Here is a 13,398-nt window from a genome sequence, read left to right on the forward strand (position 1 = left end):
ATAGTATCCCCCTGTGGAATAGGGCCATGACCTCTAGTCAACCCCCAGCCAAAATGGACCCGCTCCTTTGCTCCTTGCTGTGCCTTTGTATAACCCAACTCACGCTAGCAGGATACCCTGAACTGCAGAGACTGTCCGGAGTAGGTGAAGCTTCTCAAGCTGCATAGGACAAATATTACTAACAAGATAGAAGCCTGCCTTTGTTTTTTCTTTGATTGCTTGTAGAATGTGAATGATCACACACCCATATCCTTTGCCATGATCTTTTTTAGTGTTAAGCGGCCACTAAGGCTAACCTTTTTACATCATATATTTTGAAGTTATTGGTAGAGCATAGTATATTCCATACCTACAGTGAGTGTTCTTTTATACTACTTCACAATGTACATAAGCCAATGTTTACATTTTTATATGTTATGGTTTTCTAATATCAAGCTCCCAAAATCAGGTATATCCCATTTCCAATTTTATAGTCTAGGTCATTCCACTACCCTAATGTTTGTGGTTCCACTGAGACTACTATAAGAGACGTTTAAAGACAATCTTGTTAACAATGCTGTGGGTCCTTAATGCTACCTTAGCTCGCTACTTGCTTTTATTATGTGGTTGGCTGATGGCTTTTATACTAATGGCTGCGGACATCTTGTCTTTACACCTCGCCTGTGGGTTAGTGGGGAGCCCCGGGAGAGACACTTGCACAAGTGTATGTGAAACAAATGCCACAGCAGTTACATAACAACCGTGTTGTGCGTGGGTCACTGATACAATACCTTAAATGATACTGATAACACCTGTATGTACGTCTGTCCAGTCTGGGGGTTTGAGGGGGCCCTCGATAGGGACAAGTATATATTACCATTGTATTTTTATGTATCATTATCCTTTCACTATTGCTCGAGACAATCCTTACATAATATGTGTTCCTTCTTCTGGACCAGTGGCCAGGGCCTGGAGGGAGTCCACATAAAGGAAGTTTAACCCACGAACACGCCAACCTATGATCAATTAATATAAACTCTTATATACAGCAAGGAGAAGGGCTACGTAGGGAAGTGGATTTCACTAAAACGGGAATTCTACATTGTAGTTGAGGGACGTAATACTCAAGAGATAACTTATTCCCACAAGATAGATGTAAGCTTAAACTATTTAGTCTAATGATGTTATACGGCAAGACCCCATAGCATGGTAGATGGGTCCTAGGCTCTGCAAGATGCCCAGTGCTATGTTATCTATAATACTCTAGGGCACGTTACACCTGAAGGTAAGCTAAGGAAACAATATTATGTTTAGAACAAGTAACACTTATTTTTAATTCTTATACTGTGTTATGCCTATTCACCTTTATTTTTATTCAAATTGGATATTCCGTACTAGTTCACCTCCCCCCCCCCCCATTTATAGAGCCCTTACCAGGGTCTAAATTAGGCGGACTATTTTCGCCACAAACCCTTTCATTTCACAGGAACATAATTTTCCCATTGACTAGAATTAACTTGTTTATCTTTTGAGTGGGAATTTATGATTCTAAATATGGATATACCTGTATGTGCTGAATCTAAGTTCTTTATTCTTGGACATGTGTACATGAATTTCACGTTTATGTCTATGAGATCAGGGGTTCTGCGTGTCCCCTATTGTTACTTTTAACCTTTAAACTGAATAAAAATTTATTTAAAAAAAAAAGAATCTTAAAAATGTATACTACCACTTAAAATTTTGTTAATTCTGTCAGACTTCAGTTTCAAGATATTGACCCACAAAATAAATGCTACTGTCACAAACTTTTAACTTAGAAATTTGCAGAGCGAGATAACGCTCAAAAACAACCCCTCCGGATAAACCTCTACACCTCAGCCTTGACTGAGGTGCCTACCTGCCCTTCCGCAATGACAAGTGCTGGAATCACTTAGGAGAAGCAGGAGAAGACTAGCTGAACTCGTACAATTCAGCCGACACCGCTCCGTAACTCTGAGAACGGAAGGGAGCGTCACATGACCTGGAGAATTCAGCTGCGCCACAGTAAGGTGCGAAAAGTCAGTCTTAAAGTGAAGGTAAACTTTGATGAATGAAAGTCCGTTTTTTAAAAATACTATGAAAAACAGGGGCACTTTCATTCATCAAAGTTTACAAAGCAGCCATTTTAATTAAAAACTTACCTCTCTTCTTTGCACAGCCAGAGCAGCTTCCCCCACACGGAGATCATCTCTTCACACGTCATCAATGACTAATCCAGCTTCCTCCAATCACGGCCTTCCCCCCAGGGTAGTCATTGCCTGAGGCCATGCTGTGATTGGAGAAATCTGGATTAGTCATTGATAACATGTGAAGAGAGGATCTCCGTGTGGGGGAAGCTGCTCTCGCAGTGAAAAACAAAGGTAAGTTTTTAATCAAAACGGCTGCTTTGTAAACTTTGATGAATAAACGTGCCCCTGTTTTTTTTTTTTTTTTTTTTTTTTTTTTTTTGACAACCATAGAACACAAATGTATTCACCCATAATCTAAGAAATAAAAACATTGGTCCCCTGTTCAGGTTAAACATTCATGTACATTCCGTGGAATCTATGTCTTACAGTTATTATAAAATATACAGGGTAAAGGCCAAAGCTAAACCGTCTGGTATCAATGTATTACAATAGCAAATAGCACTCTGTCTGCACAGGTACTGTTTGTGTAAGTGAATAATACGTATTGATATTTGGAGAAGGAATGGTATAGTAAGTTAGGTATATAATGTGAGGGACATTGTACAAGAGGAGTATGCATCTTATAAGAATTTATTGGGACTTCCCAGCGCGGTATTCATGGCGGGACATTTAGGTATAGGCAGTATTGGTGAGAAGGCTGTCTGGATAAGTACAAAGACAAATAATGTTTTTCTTTTTTCTCCTTTTGTTCCTTACAGGGGGTATTAGAACGCTAGGACTTCCAGCCAACGAAAATGTGTAGTGTCAGGTCATTTACCAGATTATAGTACTTGTAGGTAAAACCCCTTTCTAGGACATGTTTAACTTATGAGCGGAGACTGTGCGGATGATTTAACACCTTGTGGGAGTAAACACAGTTCTAAAGTCTCAATGAGGAGAACACAACGATATATAAAAAGCAATGAATTTACGTTTGTAAATATACTTATTAAATCTTAAACTTTTAGGAACAGAACTAGCGAGTAAAACACCATAAAAAGTCTCAATAATATCATTACTTCCCTTTTGACATGGGTGTTGGTAAGTACAACGGACATCTGCACAGTTCCCCATGATTTTGTCTGTAAGGAAGGATGGGATTAAGCAGATGTGCGCGGGTGGCACCGCAGGTGATCGCTAGGATAGTTCATGGGTTGTAGCATCAGATCAGCGACAGTGTGCCCCTTTAAGTAATCTGAATTGACGCATGTTACCTGTATTGACCACAAATAATCGGCCATGCGACAGCAGTTTAGGGATAAGATAAGGGATCAGCCTACACCGGTTCTGCGCTGCTGGTAACGGCTTCCATACATAAAATGCAGCATCTCCCCGGACAAATCTGCCTCCCCTGATTCAGCCCCACGAGTCCCAGCTGAAACCCCTGGAGTAGTGACGTAGGACCGGGGGAGAGTAGCTGCAGGTCTCAGAACCCGAGCGGAATAAACAGGTACTTTTGTGAGGGAGGGCAGCAGGATCCTCCGTGGGTCTAGGTTTTTGTTTACATGCTGCTCCTGTGTCTGCAGCATGGGTCCTTTTGCAGTATTCTCCCCCTTGTATTTGGCATCCTTTATCAGTGTGGTTCTCCTCTCCAGACTGGCCAAGAGCTCCTTCTGTTCGCCTAACGGCGTATACAAAGTGTTTAAGTCCCAATTTAGGTAGCTTTCACGAATAAGTGAATGTTGTATATGTGTGGTAGTTAAAGCCACAACAGGTGCTTGGAACGGATACGTGCTAAATTCGGTATGCAGTTCCTGTGAAGCCTGTGGCTCTCCTTTAGACCTTGCACATGTGTCTTTTAGAGAGGCATATTCCTTGTCGATAATTGCACACAGCTTAATGTAGTGAGAATCCAGCATGGCTGCGACCTCCCGTAGAATCCATTTAGAGTCCAGCGCCATAGTGAGGGGATAATGCGTTGCGTTAATAGTATGCAGAGGCGTTATGTCCCTTGTTTCTGAAGGTAGTAATAGGTCTGCTGTTAGGAGTTATATCACGGACTATTCTCCCTTTCTTTTCTTTTCTGCAAAAAGCATCAATAGTAGTAAGTAGTACTACTCGTAACCCCAGTCTCCTAGGGGGGGAATATGCGGCAGCCCCGGCTCCACAAACCGGCAAACACTGTGTGAATGCAGCAGCCGTGAGGCCTAACTATAGAGCGTAGGCAAAGATTAATCCCGAGAGTTCCTCCCAGGATTGACAAATTCTTGGATCCTGTAGTAGTTAGCTGGGATCTAGCTGTGAAGTAGACTCAGTTTTAGAGGAAAACAATAAAATTATCATGTAGAACTCCAAAGTAGAGCCAGGAGCTCCCTCAAGACACGTCTTGCCGCTACAGCTGTAGGCTCCGCCCCCCCACGTGCCCCTGTTTTTAATAGCATTTTTAAAAAACGGACTTTCATTCATCAAAGTTTACCTTCACTTTAAGAAAAAAGGCACTGACGTCAGCAGTCAGCCATTTGCTCTCGTAAAAGTTAAAAATCGCAGTCGGATCGCATCAAACATTCACAGCGATTACCAGACAGCCACACATGCACACACAGTTCCTTATGGTTTAAATAGCATTAAAAAAAACCAGGGAAACAATAAAATTTAAATGAGCCAAAATAGAGATTTAACCCCTTCAGTCTCCAAACACATACACAATGAGTGCCTGTCCCTTACCTAAATCAAATCCTCACCAAGAATATTTAATGTCCCAATGTATATAATGCAGGAAATGTATTAAGTGCAAGTCTCCCAACCTAGAAGACAAAAGCACTTACCTGCAAAATCCGCTGTCCGGCAGGTAGACAGCTCACCAGGCGTGAGAGGACACATACTCCTCACAGAGACCAGCAGTAAACCTACTCTGGCTTTCTATACCATGGGCAGTACATATGTTAGGAAAACAGAGCAAGGCCCACCTCACAAGTTCCTAACTACTTTAACCCCTTAAAGACCACAGCACTTTTTGACCATTTGGGACCAGGGCTATTTTTACATTTCTGCAGTGTTTGTTCAGCTGTAATTTTCCTCTTACTAATTTACTGTACCCAAAAAAAAATCGTTCAGTTTTTCGCAAACTTTTAGATCCTCACTGAAATTATTTTCAAACAGATTGTGCAATTATGGCACAAATGGTTGTAAATGCTTTTCTGGGATCCCCTTTGTTCAGAAATAGCAGACATATATGGCTTTGGCGTTGCTTTTTGGTAGTTAGAAGGTCGCTAAATGCCGCTGCGCACCACACGTGTATTATGCCCAGTAGTGAAGGGGTTAATTAGGTAGCTTGTAGGGAGCTTGCAGAGTTAATTTTAGCTTTTAGCTCACTGCCCGAGGAAAGAGTGCCATAAGCACTTTGAAACTCGTTGCTGATTATATTCAAGTTTTAAAATACTTTTTTGCTCCAATAAATAGTCCTCTATGCATAGAGGTTATTTTGGTTTTTATCTAAAACTGTGAGTGTTTTTTTACTTTTATTTTAACTGTGGATCTGGTACCTGTTTGCCTGAGTGAGCTAGCTGGTGGGCTCATATTAACTCAGCTTGTTTGACTTGCACTGCGATATAGTGCGCCACTTTTGTGAGTATATTCTCGCGAGGGTTTTTGGGAACTTTCTCTATTCTGTAGTGATTTCATGCACTATTGGAGTACCCTTCCCCCTCCCTCCTTGCACTTTATTTTGCAGCAACCCTTGGTATATCCACGATCTGGAGTGAGCCAGCTGGTGGGCTCTGATCTATCCATCCTGCCTGGCTTGTACTGCCACATAGTGCGCCCCTTTTGTGAGTATCATTCTGTAGTGATGTATTGATACAATTTCCAACAATTGTTGTGATCTTCTGCACCATTGGAGCGCCTTTTTCGGGTTCTTCATATTTGCAGTTTCTCCACTTTGTAGTAGAGCTGATCCTGGTGTATCTCTCCTTCACCATCAATGGAAGCCTCTAGAGGGCGCCTTTGTCCTGAGGGACCATCTTTGATGGACTTTATTTGGTAATTTTAGCTTTAGTGTAGAGATCAGCCTCCCACCTGACACATCCCATCCCCTGATCCCTGAAGCTCTCTTCCCTCTCCCACCCCACAATTGTCCCCGCCATCTTAAGTACTGGCAGAAAGTCTGCCAGTACTAAAATAAAAGTTTTTTCATTTTTTTATTTTGAAAAACATTCTGCTGTGTAGGATCCCCCCTTAGCCCCCAAACTCCCTGATCCCCACCCCCAAACAGCTCTCTAACCCTCCCCCTCTACCTTTTATTGTGCGCCATCTTGGGTACTGGCAGCTGTCTGCCAGTACCCAGTTTGCCATAAAATATGTTTTGCTTTTTGTTTTTTAAATATTTTTCTGTAGTGTAGCTGCCCCCCCTCAATAACCAACCCCCCACCCCTCCCAGATCTCTTAGATAAAAATCCCCCCCCTCCTCTCTCCCACCTTATCCTAAGCAAAATCCGATGTCCGATACAGAGAGGGCCACAGAGTGGCTCTCTCTGCATCGGATGGCTAAAAAATGTTATTGCAGGATGCCTCAATATCGCGACATCACTGCACTAACATGAAAGCGTCTGGAAGCGATTGCTTACACCGCTTGAAAATGCTAACAACGTACAGGGTACGTCCTTGGTCATTAACTACCGTTTTTTGTAGGATGTACCCTGTACGTCGTTGGTCGTTAACGGGTTAAAGCCACCCTACTGAAGAGATTAACGTGGACTATGGCAGAGAAAAGAGCACTGCCACTCCGTCATCTTATCGTTCTGTGGCTGTGCACACCTAAGGACTGAAGTAACAAACCAGGAGGCAAGTAAAACAGCGGCGGTAGCATTACGTGCTGTGACACTGAGTTGACGCTTCCTGGTCCAATCCCTGGAGGCGTAATCGGTGATGCTGCTAAGCCAGACTGGAGCATTTGTGTGACTGACGTGACATGTTAAGCCATTTTGTACCGTTTTTATTTATTTTTTTAAATTGCAGCCTCATGCGATTTAGATATCACATAGCCTCATATCGTGATTCATTGAATCAGGCGAATAATTGCACAGCCCTAGCTTATACCAAACTCAATGTAAAGGTAGCAAATACAGAGTAATATCCACCTATTATTCCATAATATTCTGCATAAATATAGAGGAACAGGAATTCCAGGGTGTATTCTAGAACAGAACTGGAGTGTTTAGATAAAGATAAATTAAACAACCTCAATTAGAACAGAAAGCAGCAAATCTGTAAGGCCGCCAACAATACCCTGCGTGCATCTGCTGAATCACCCAGCTTAAATAAGGGAAAATTCATATACGAGTTACAGATACTCCAGGGATAATCTGCTGACGTGTGTGGGGGTGCCTGTATGATGATACCGCCTACAAGACCACAGTCAAGGGCCTTGCTGTAGTGGGAGTGATATATCCCGAGAGTGAAACCTCCACTGCACAGAAATAAAACAAGAGATATTTCTGTCTTCTATAGTATATATATGACACTATATATATATCCTGACATATATTCTACATGAATGTAATACAAAGGTTATTATTAATAATCATGTTGTATTTTTTCACAGATCTGAATATAATTTATACTCCATTGATATGAAAACTATCCATAAAGTACCCTATATATAAATAATCACCTGTCTTAACTAATGTGCCATTTTGATTTGAAATAAAATATGTCAGAGTTGCACTTGACAAGTTCTGCAGTGACATTAGAGCAAGTTAGTGCTTTATGGGGACCTCTCCTCTAACTAACGGTAATGCATATAGCTACTATCACTTCTGTCAAAACCTACTCTCACCAGGGTCTTTGAGTTTCTCTGGTATGAAAGAAAACACAGGAAGATTAGTCAAGCGGCTATCGAGAAAAGGCAGAATTTACCAATATGTACACACAATACTGAAGCACTAGATCAGGAAGAACATTTAATAGTGTTGAATAGGTATGAAAAAGCACAAATGAACCAGATTACACACAACCTGGTTTAAATTTTGTTGACTATTTAATATATGCGCTTTTGTCTAAAACCTATTAATGGAAAATTGTTCTAAAACGTTTTCTCCCAATGCGTTCCAATACTTTTGCAAAAACCTCATGTGCAGTAAAAGTAAAAGCATTACCATGAGTTAAATTGACAGTCTACTCCAGAATTTTTATTGTTTAAAAAGATAGATAATCCCTTTATTGCCCATTCCCCAATTTTGTATAAGCAACACAGTTATATTAATATACTTTTTACCTATGTAATTACCTTGTATCTAAGCCTCTGCAGACTGCCCCCTTATCTCAGTTCTTTTGTCAGACTTTCATTTTAGCCAATCAGTGCTGACTCATAAGTAACTCCACAAGAGTGAGCACAATGTTATCTACATGGTAGACATGAACTAGCACTGACTAGCTGTGAAAAAACTGTCAAATGCCTTCAGATAAGAAGCGGCCTTCAAGGGCTTAGAAATTAGCTTTCAACTAAGAATAGCAAGTGAACAAAGCAAATTTAATGATAAAAGTAAATTGGAAAGTTGTTTAAAATGACATGCTCTATCTGAATCATGAAATTTTAATTTTGACTACACCGTCCATTTAAAACAACATTGTTGCAAATCTTGCAATGAGTGAACTGGCTGCAGAAAGACAACATTCACTCAAATAATATAAGTTTGTCCTTCCTTACCTTATTGTTACATCGGCCTCCAGCCCAAAGGGATGGTGCTCCAGTGCCCTTTGAAAAGACATTAAGGTATTTTCTGGTGCAAGCTGTAAAAACAAGAGCAAAAAAAAAAGTATTTTCTTGATTTGAATAAACAATGTTTGTAACTAGAAGTAAATAAACTGAAAGAACAGTACAATATTAAAATATTTTATATAAAACACACAAAGTCTTAAAGGGACACTAAACCCAAAAATTTTCTTTCATGATTCAGATAGAGAACACAATTTTAAATAACATTCCAATTTACTTATATTATCTAATTTGCTTAAATATTTAGATATCCATTGTTGAAGAAATAGCAATGCACATGGGTGAGCCAATCACACGAGGCATCTATATGCAGCCACCAATCAGAAGCTACTGAGCATATCTAGATATGCTTTTCAGCAAAGGATATCAAGGGAATGAAGCAAACTAGATAATAGAAGTAAATTAGAAAGTTGTTTAAAATTACATGCTCTTTCTAAATCATGAAAGAAAAAAATTTGGTTTCATGTCCCTTTAAGGCTGGTACACATTGCAAGAGATTCGGGGCGAGGCGAAGCAGCTGCTTCGCACTGCGTCGCATCGCTTCAGAAGTTCAAATATTTAATCTCTGAGTGCTCAGCTACGTTACCTGACGCAGCAGGGTGCTCAGAGATGAAAAGGCAGTACACCCTGAGCGCGCACAGCCGCATCTACACGCTGCGCACCGCTCCGCTTGCAGTGTGTCACAGCCTTTATGGTATTTAAGAGCCACAAGTAACCGTTCAAACCTTGGAGAGAGCAGCTTACTAGCTCCGAGTGACCTGGTAAGTATTTAACTCCTGAGTGGTAAACTATAGATTTATATAACCCATACATAATCATACATGTAAATCTAAGTAGCTGGGGGGTTTTTGTGTCACCCCTCTCTTTTTGTTGAAAGCTAGCATGTGTTGCTGTAGGTAAGGGACCCAGGGAGGAAGAGACCTTGATGCAGTCCTGGCCGTGTCACTATTTGGCCAAATGCTGTAACTAACTCTTCTGTTATGCTTTTAATCTGTGTGCCTGCAAGTGAGTGCCAGACTTTCTATGCATTGTGTAGATATAAATCTAGGTAGCTGGTGAACATACAATAGATGGGCCTAGATCCATAAAAATCTCATGTGGTTGCCCAGGGGCCTCGTAAAGGCAAGGTCATGTTCAATAGTCATTGACAATACATCCAGCCATTAATTAAAGCTGCACAAGGTCCCAAATACACGTATCTCGTACATCAAACAAGAGCTGTTAGTAATATAAAAATGAGTTTTATTAAATTCAAGCTGTAGTTTTTCTGCAATATTGTAGCACCCAAAATGTATGAGATATTATGTAGGATTTCATATTCAAGATAGTGGGAAAACAATGAATAAATAGCAGCCTTTTAAATTTGACCCTGAGTTCAAATTTCAATTAAAACAAACAATAAAACAAAATTTAAAAAAAAAACAATAAAACAAAAATAAACTCATATTCATGTGTACACACTGACATACACACATATGGAGTTGTTTTAGAAAAAAAAAATCATCATTATTAAAAGGACATAAACACCTTTGGGGGTTTTTAGATTCAGATAGAGCATACAATTAAAAAATAAAATCAAATTTATATTCTATTTTTACATTTACTTTAATTTGTCTGTAGCCTTTGTTAAAAAGCAGGTTAGTAGGCTTAGGAGTATGCCTGTAGCAATAGCATGAGAATAAAGCAAATTGGATGATACAAGTAAATTGGAAGCTTTTTCTTAAAGGGACAGTCTACTCCAAAAATGTTATTGTTTAAAAAGACACATTCTCTACTTTTACACAGCTAACATGGTTATTTTAATACACTTTCTGTGACCTGATCACATGACTATTTATTAAATATCAACTTGCATTTTAGCCAATTAGTGCTGTGTCCTGCACAACTCCACAAAAGAGAGCACAATGTTATCTATATGGCCCACATGAACTAGCAGTCTCCTGTTGTGAAAAACAAATAAAAAAGCATGTGATAAGAGGCTGTTTGTAGTGGCTTAGAAACAGGCAGACATTTAGAGGTATATAACAATGTTGGTTGTGCAAAGCTGAAGAATGGGTAGTAAACGCGTTGTCTATCTTTTTAAACAATAATACATTTTCTGTTGACTGTCATTCTAAATGATGTCCTCTATCTGATTCACAAAAGAAAAATGTATTTTTTCTCCCTTTAAATGCCTTTGGACTCAAGGCTTATAAAAATACATGAGACAGATAGTCTGCAAAAATACTCCCCATTCAGTTTATAATGTTACTTTTACTCATAAATGAACCAGAAAGAGGGAACAACAGATCTACGCTCTTCCTCGGCAATACAGACATGTAAAAGCGTATTGTACGTTTAAATGCTGGAAGCTAAAAATAGATTTTATTATTTACTTTCCTCCAAAGACGGCAGTTCTCAATTGCAGTAATGGTTTGCAATCCCCAGTGCCCGGTGTTCTCTGCCGAGGTGTATTTTTGGATTCTATATGTATCTGGGATAATATATTTTTAATGGATAGCAAAGTGTGCAAGAGCCAAGCAAGGACTCATAAATCAGACCTGTCAGTTTGAAGCACACACCCCTGAGGGCACTTGAGAAATCTGGGTATTTGTTACTATTATGTAGTACTAATTAGATACATAATTTAAAAATCATTACAGGTTTCAAACCAAACAAATTTAACGCATATTTTTACCAGCTGCTGCTTAAAAAAACATTTATATTATTATTTAAACCCATAATTTTATAACAGTATGCGAAAGAAGATATTGCTATACAAAATGAAACCTTATTTCTGCACAGTATAGTTATGTCCACTGGATGATAATGTACGGCACTTTATGCTCTCTATAAAAGTCGTTAAAGGGACATTAAACATTGCTTGAGTAATCTTTTCAGAGCAAAGATTAGCTTGAGAATAAATGTGCATGTACTTTTAAAAATTATGAAAAATTAAGAGTAACGTTAATGTCCATAAAGCAGTCGGAGCCGCCATATTGTAACTTAAGTTTCCTTTTCAGCCGAGGCAAATCAGCAATGGTTATAAATGGCTTACTAGAGAGTGCAACCAATGACTGTGTGGAATACAGCTGTATCTGCACTTCCATGATTAACATGAATTGGAAAGCCCGCAATATTCAGAATCAAATTACAGGGAAGGAGAACAAAATAAATAATGAAAGTATATTGCAAAGTTGTTTTACTACATATAATTAAACAATTTATATTAATATCTTAAGGTGTTTAATGTCCCTTTAAGTTGTTGTGTTCAGTTAATACTGGGAAGCCAGTGATTAACCTCTTATCTGCCAGGAAAGATGACAATTCAATAAGATGCAAATCTCAAACGTCCCCTCAAAACAAACATCTGATACCCATTTATCTATTGTTTACTGGTTGATAGGGACAGCTGCCACAAAAAGATGCTGGTTCAGGCATAGGGACAATCACATTGATATAATACAGATAACACAGAAATACAGTGTCCCTTTAAATATTACTGCTCATCTCAGTGGGAATTTAAAGGCATATTAAAGTTAAAACTAGATTAAGGATTGCAGAACCCAATCTGCACAGTGAGAAACTACAGTTTTGCGTGAATAAAGTGGCTTATTAGTTAATTTCAATGGTAGAAATGCCGCTTTTTTTTTTTTTTAACAAAACACGAGTGAGAATGTTTAAATGCTCGTTATTGCAAACAGGCCATTATTAATATCCCGTAGTGTTAATCTTGTTTCTAGAGCAAAACCTTGCCAACATAAACATGTTCTTTTTATAACAAACCAACTTAGAAAAAAATGTATATAATGAAAAACGTCACAGTATAATGCACATAAATTACACATCCTACACATGTACTGTAAACCCATAATGCCCCAACTCAAATCTACGAGTAATTTATTTACAAATGTTGCTATTCTTTTGGAAGTAAATTGCTATTGTCATCCCACACTTTACAGCTATATTGATGTAAATACCTGCACTATAACGGATAGACCCGCTGAATGACCATTGTATTAGTGATTTGCGTTTGTATCAGGTGAAACTGGTAGATTTCTGGTAACGTCACAATGGGTATCACGGTTTACTTTCAGCTCTTCATTATTACGCTTGTGTGAGAAAACGTTACCTTCAGCTTGTAATACAAGCATATAGATGCTTGCCATAGACTCTCAACATGGATTTCCCTCAAGCACAATTTACACTATTTGTGTAAAATACAATCTAGGCCATAGTGCTCAAGACACATGCATGCTCCTGAGCCTACCTTAGTATGCTGTTATGAAAAGGATCTAAGTTTCAACAAAGACAATCAAGAGAAAGAGGAACATTTGAACAGAGAAGTAACTGCTCTATCTAAACCATGCAAATTAAATTTTGACTTTCATGTCTGTTTAAAGGGACAGTCAACACCAGAATTGTTGTTGTTTTAAAAGATAGATAATCCTTTTATTACCCATTCCCCAGTTTTGCACAACCAACACAGTTATAATAATACACTTTTTACCTCTGTGATTA

General features: G+C 39.0%; 1 protein-coding gene across 4 annotated transcripts in view; it reads right to left on the reverse strand.

Annotated features, from left to right (window-relative positions):
* Nucleotides 1-13,398, reverse strand: part of GDPD5 (glycerophosphodiester phosphodiesterase domain containing 5) — a 903,012-nt gene that overhangs the window by 146,900 nt on the left and 742,714 nt on the right. For all 4 annotated transcript variants that reach the window (XM_053708705.1, XM_053708706.1, XM_053708707.1 and 1 more), the window contains one exon: nt 8,830-8,912. In XM_053708705.1, coding sequence (XP_053564680.1) covers nt 8,830-8,912 — 83 coding nt within the window. The remainder of the gene's footprint in view (nt 1-8,829; nt 8,913-13,398) is intronic.

This window comes from Bombina bombina, chromosome 3 (genome assembly GCF_027579735.1).
Source record: "Bombina bombina isolate aBomBom1 chromosome 3, aBomBom1.pri, whole genome shotgun sequence".
In the NCBI taxonomy this organism is placed as follows: Eukaryota; Metazoa; Chordata; class Amphibia; order Anura; family Bombinatoridae; genus Bombina; species Bombina bombina.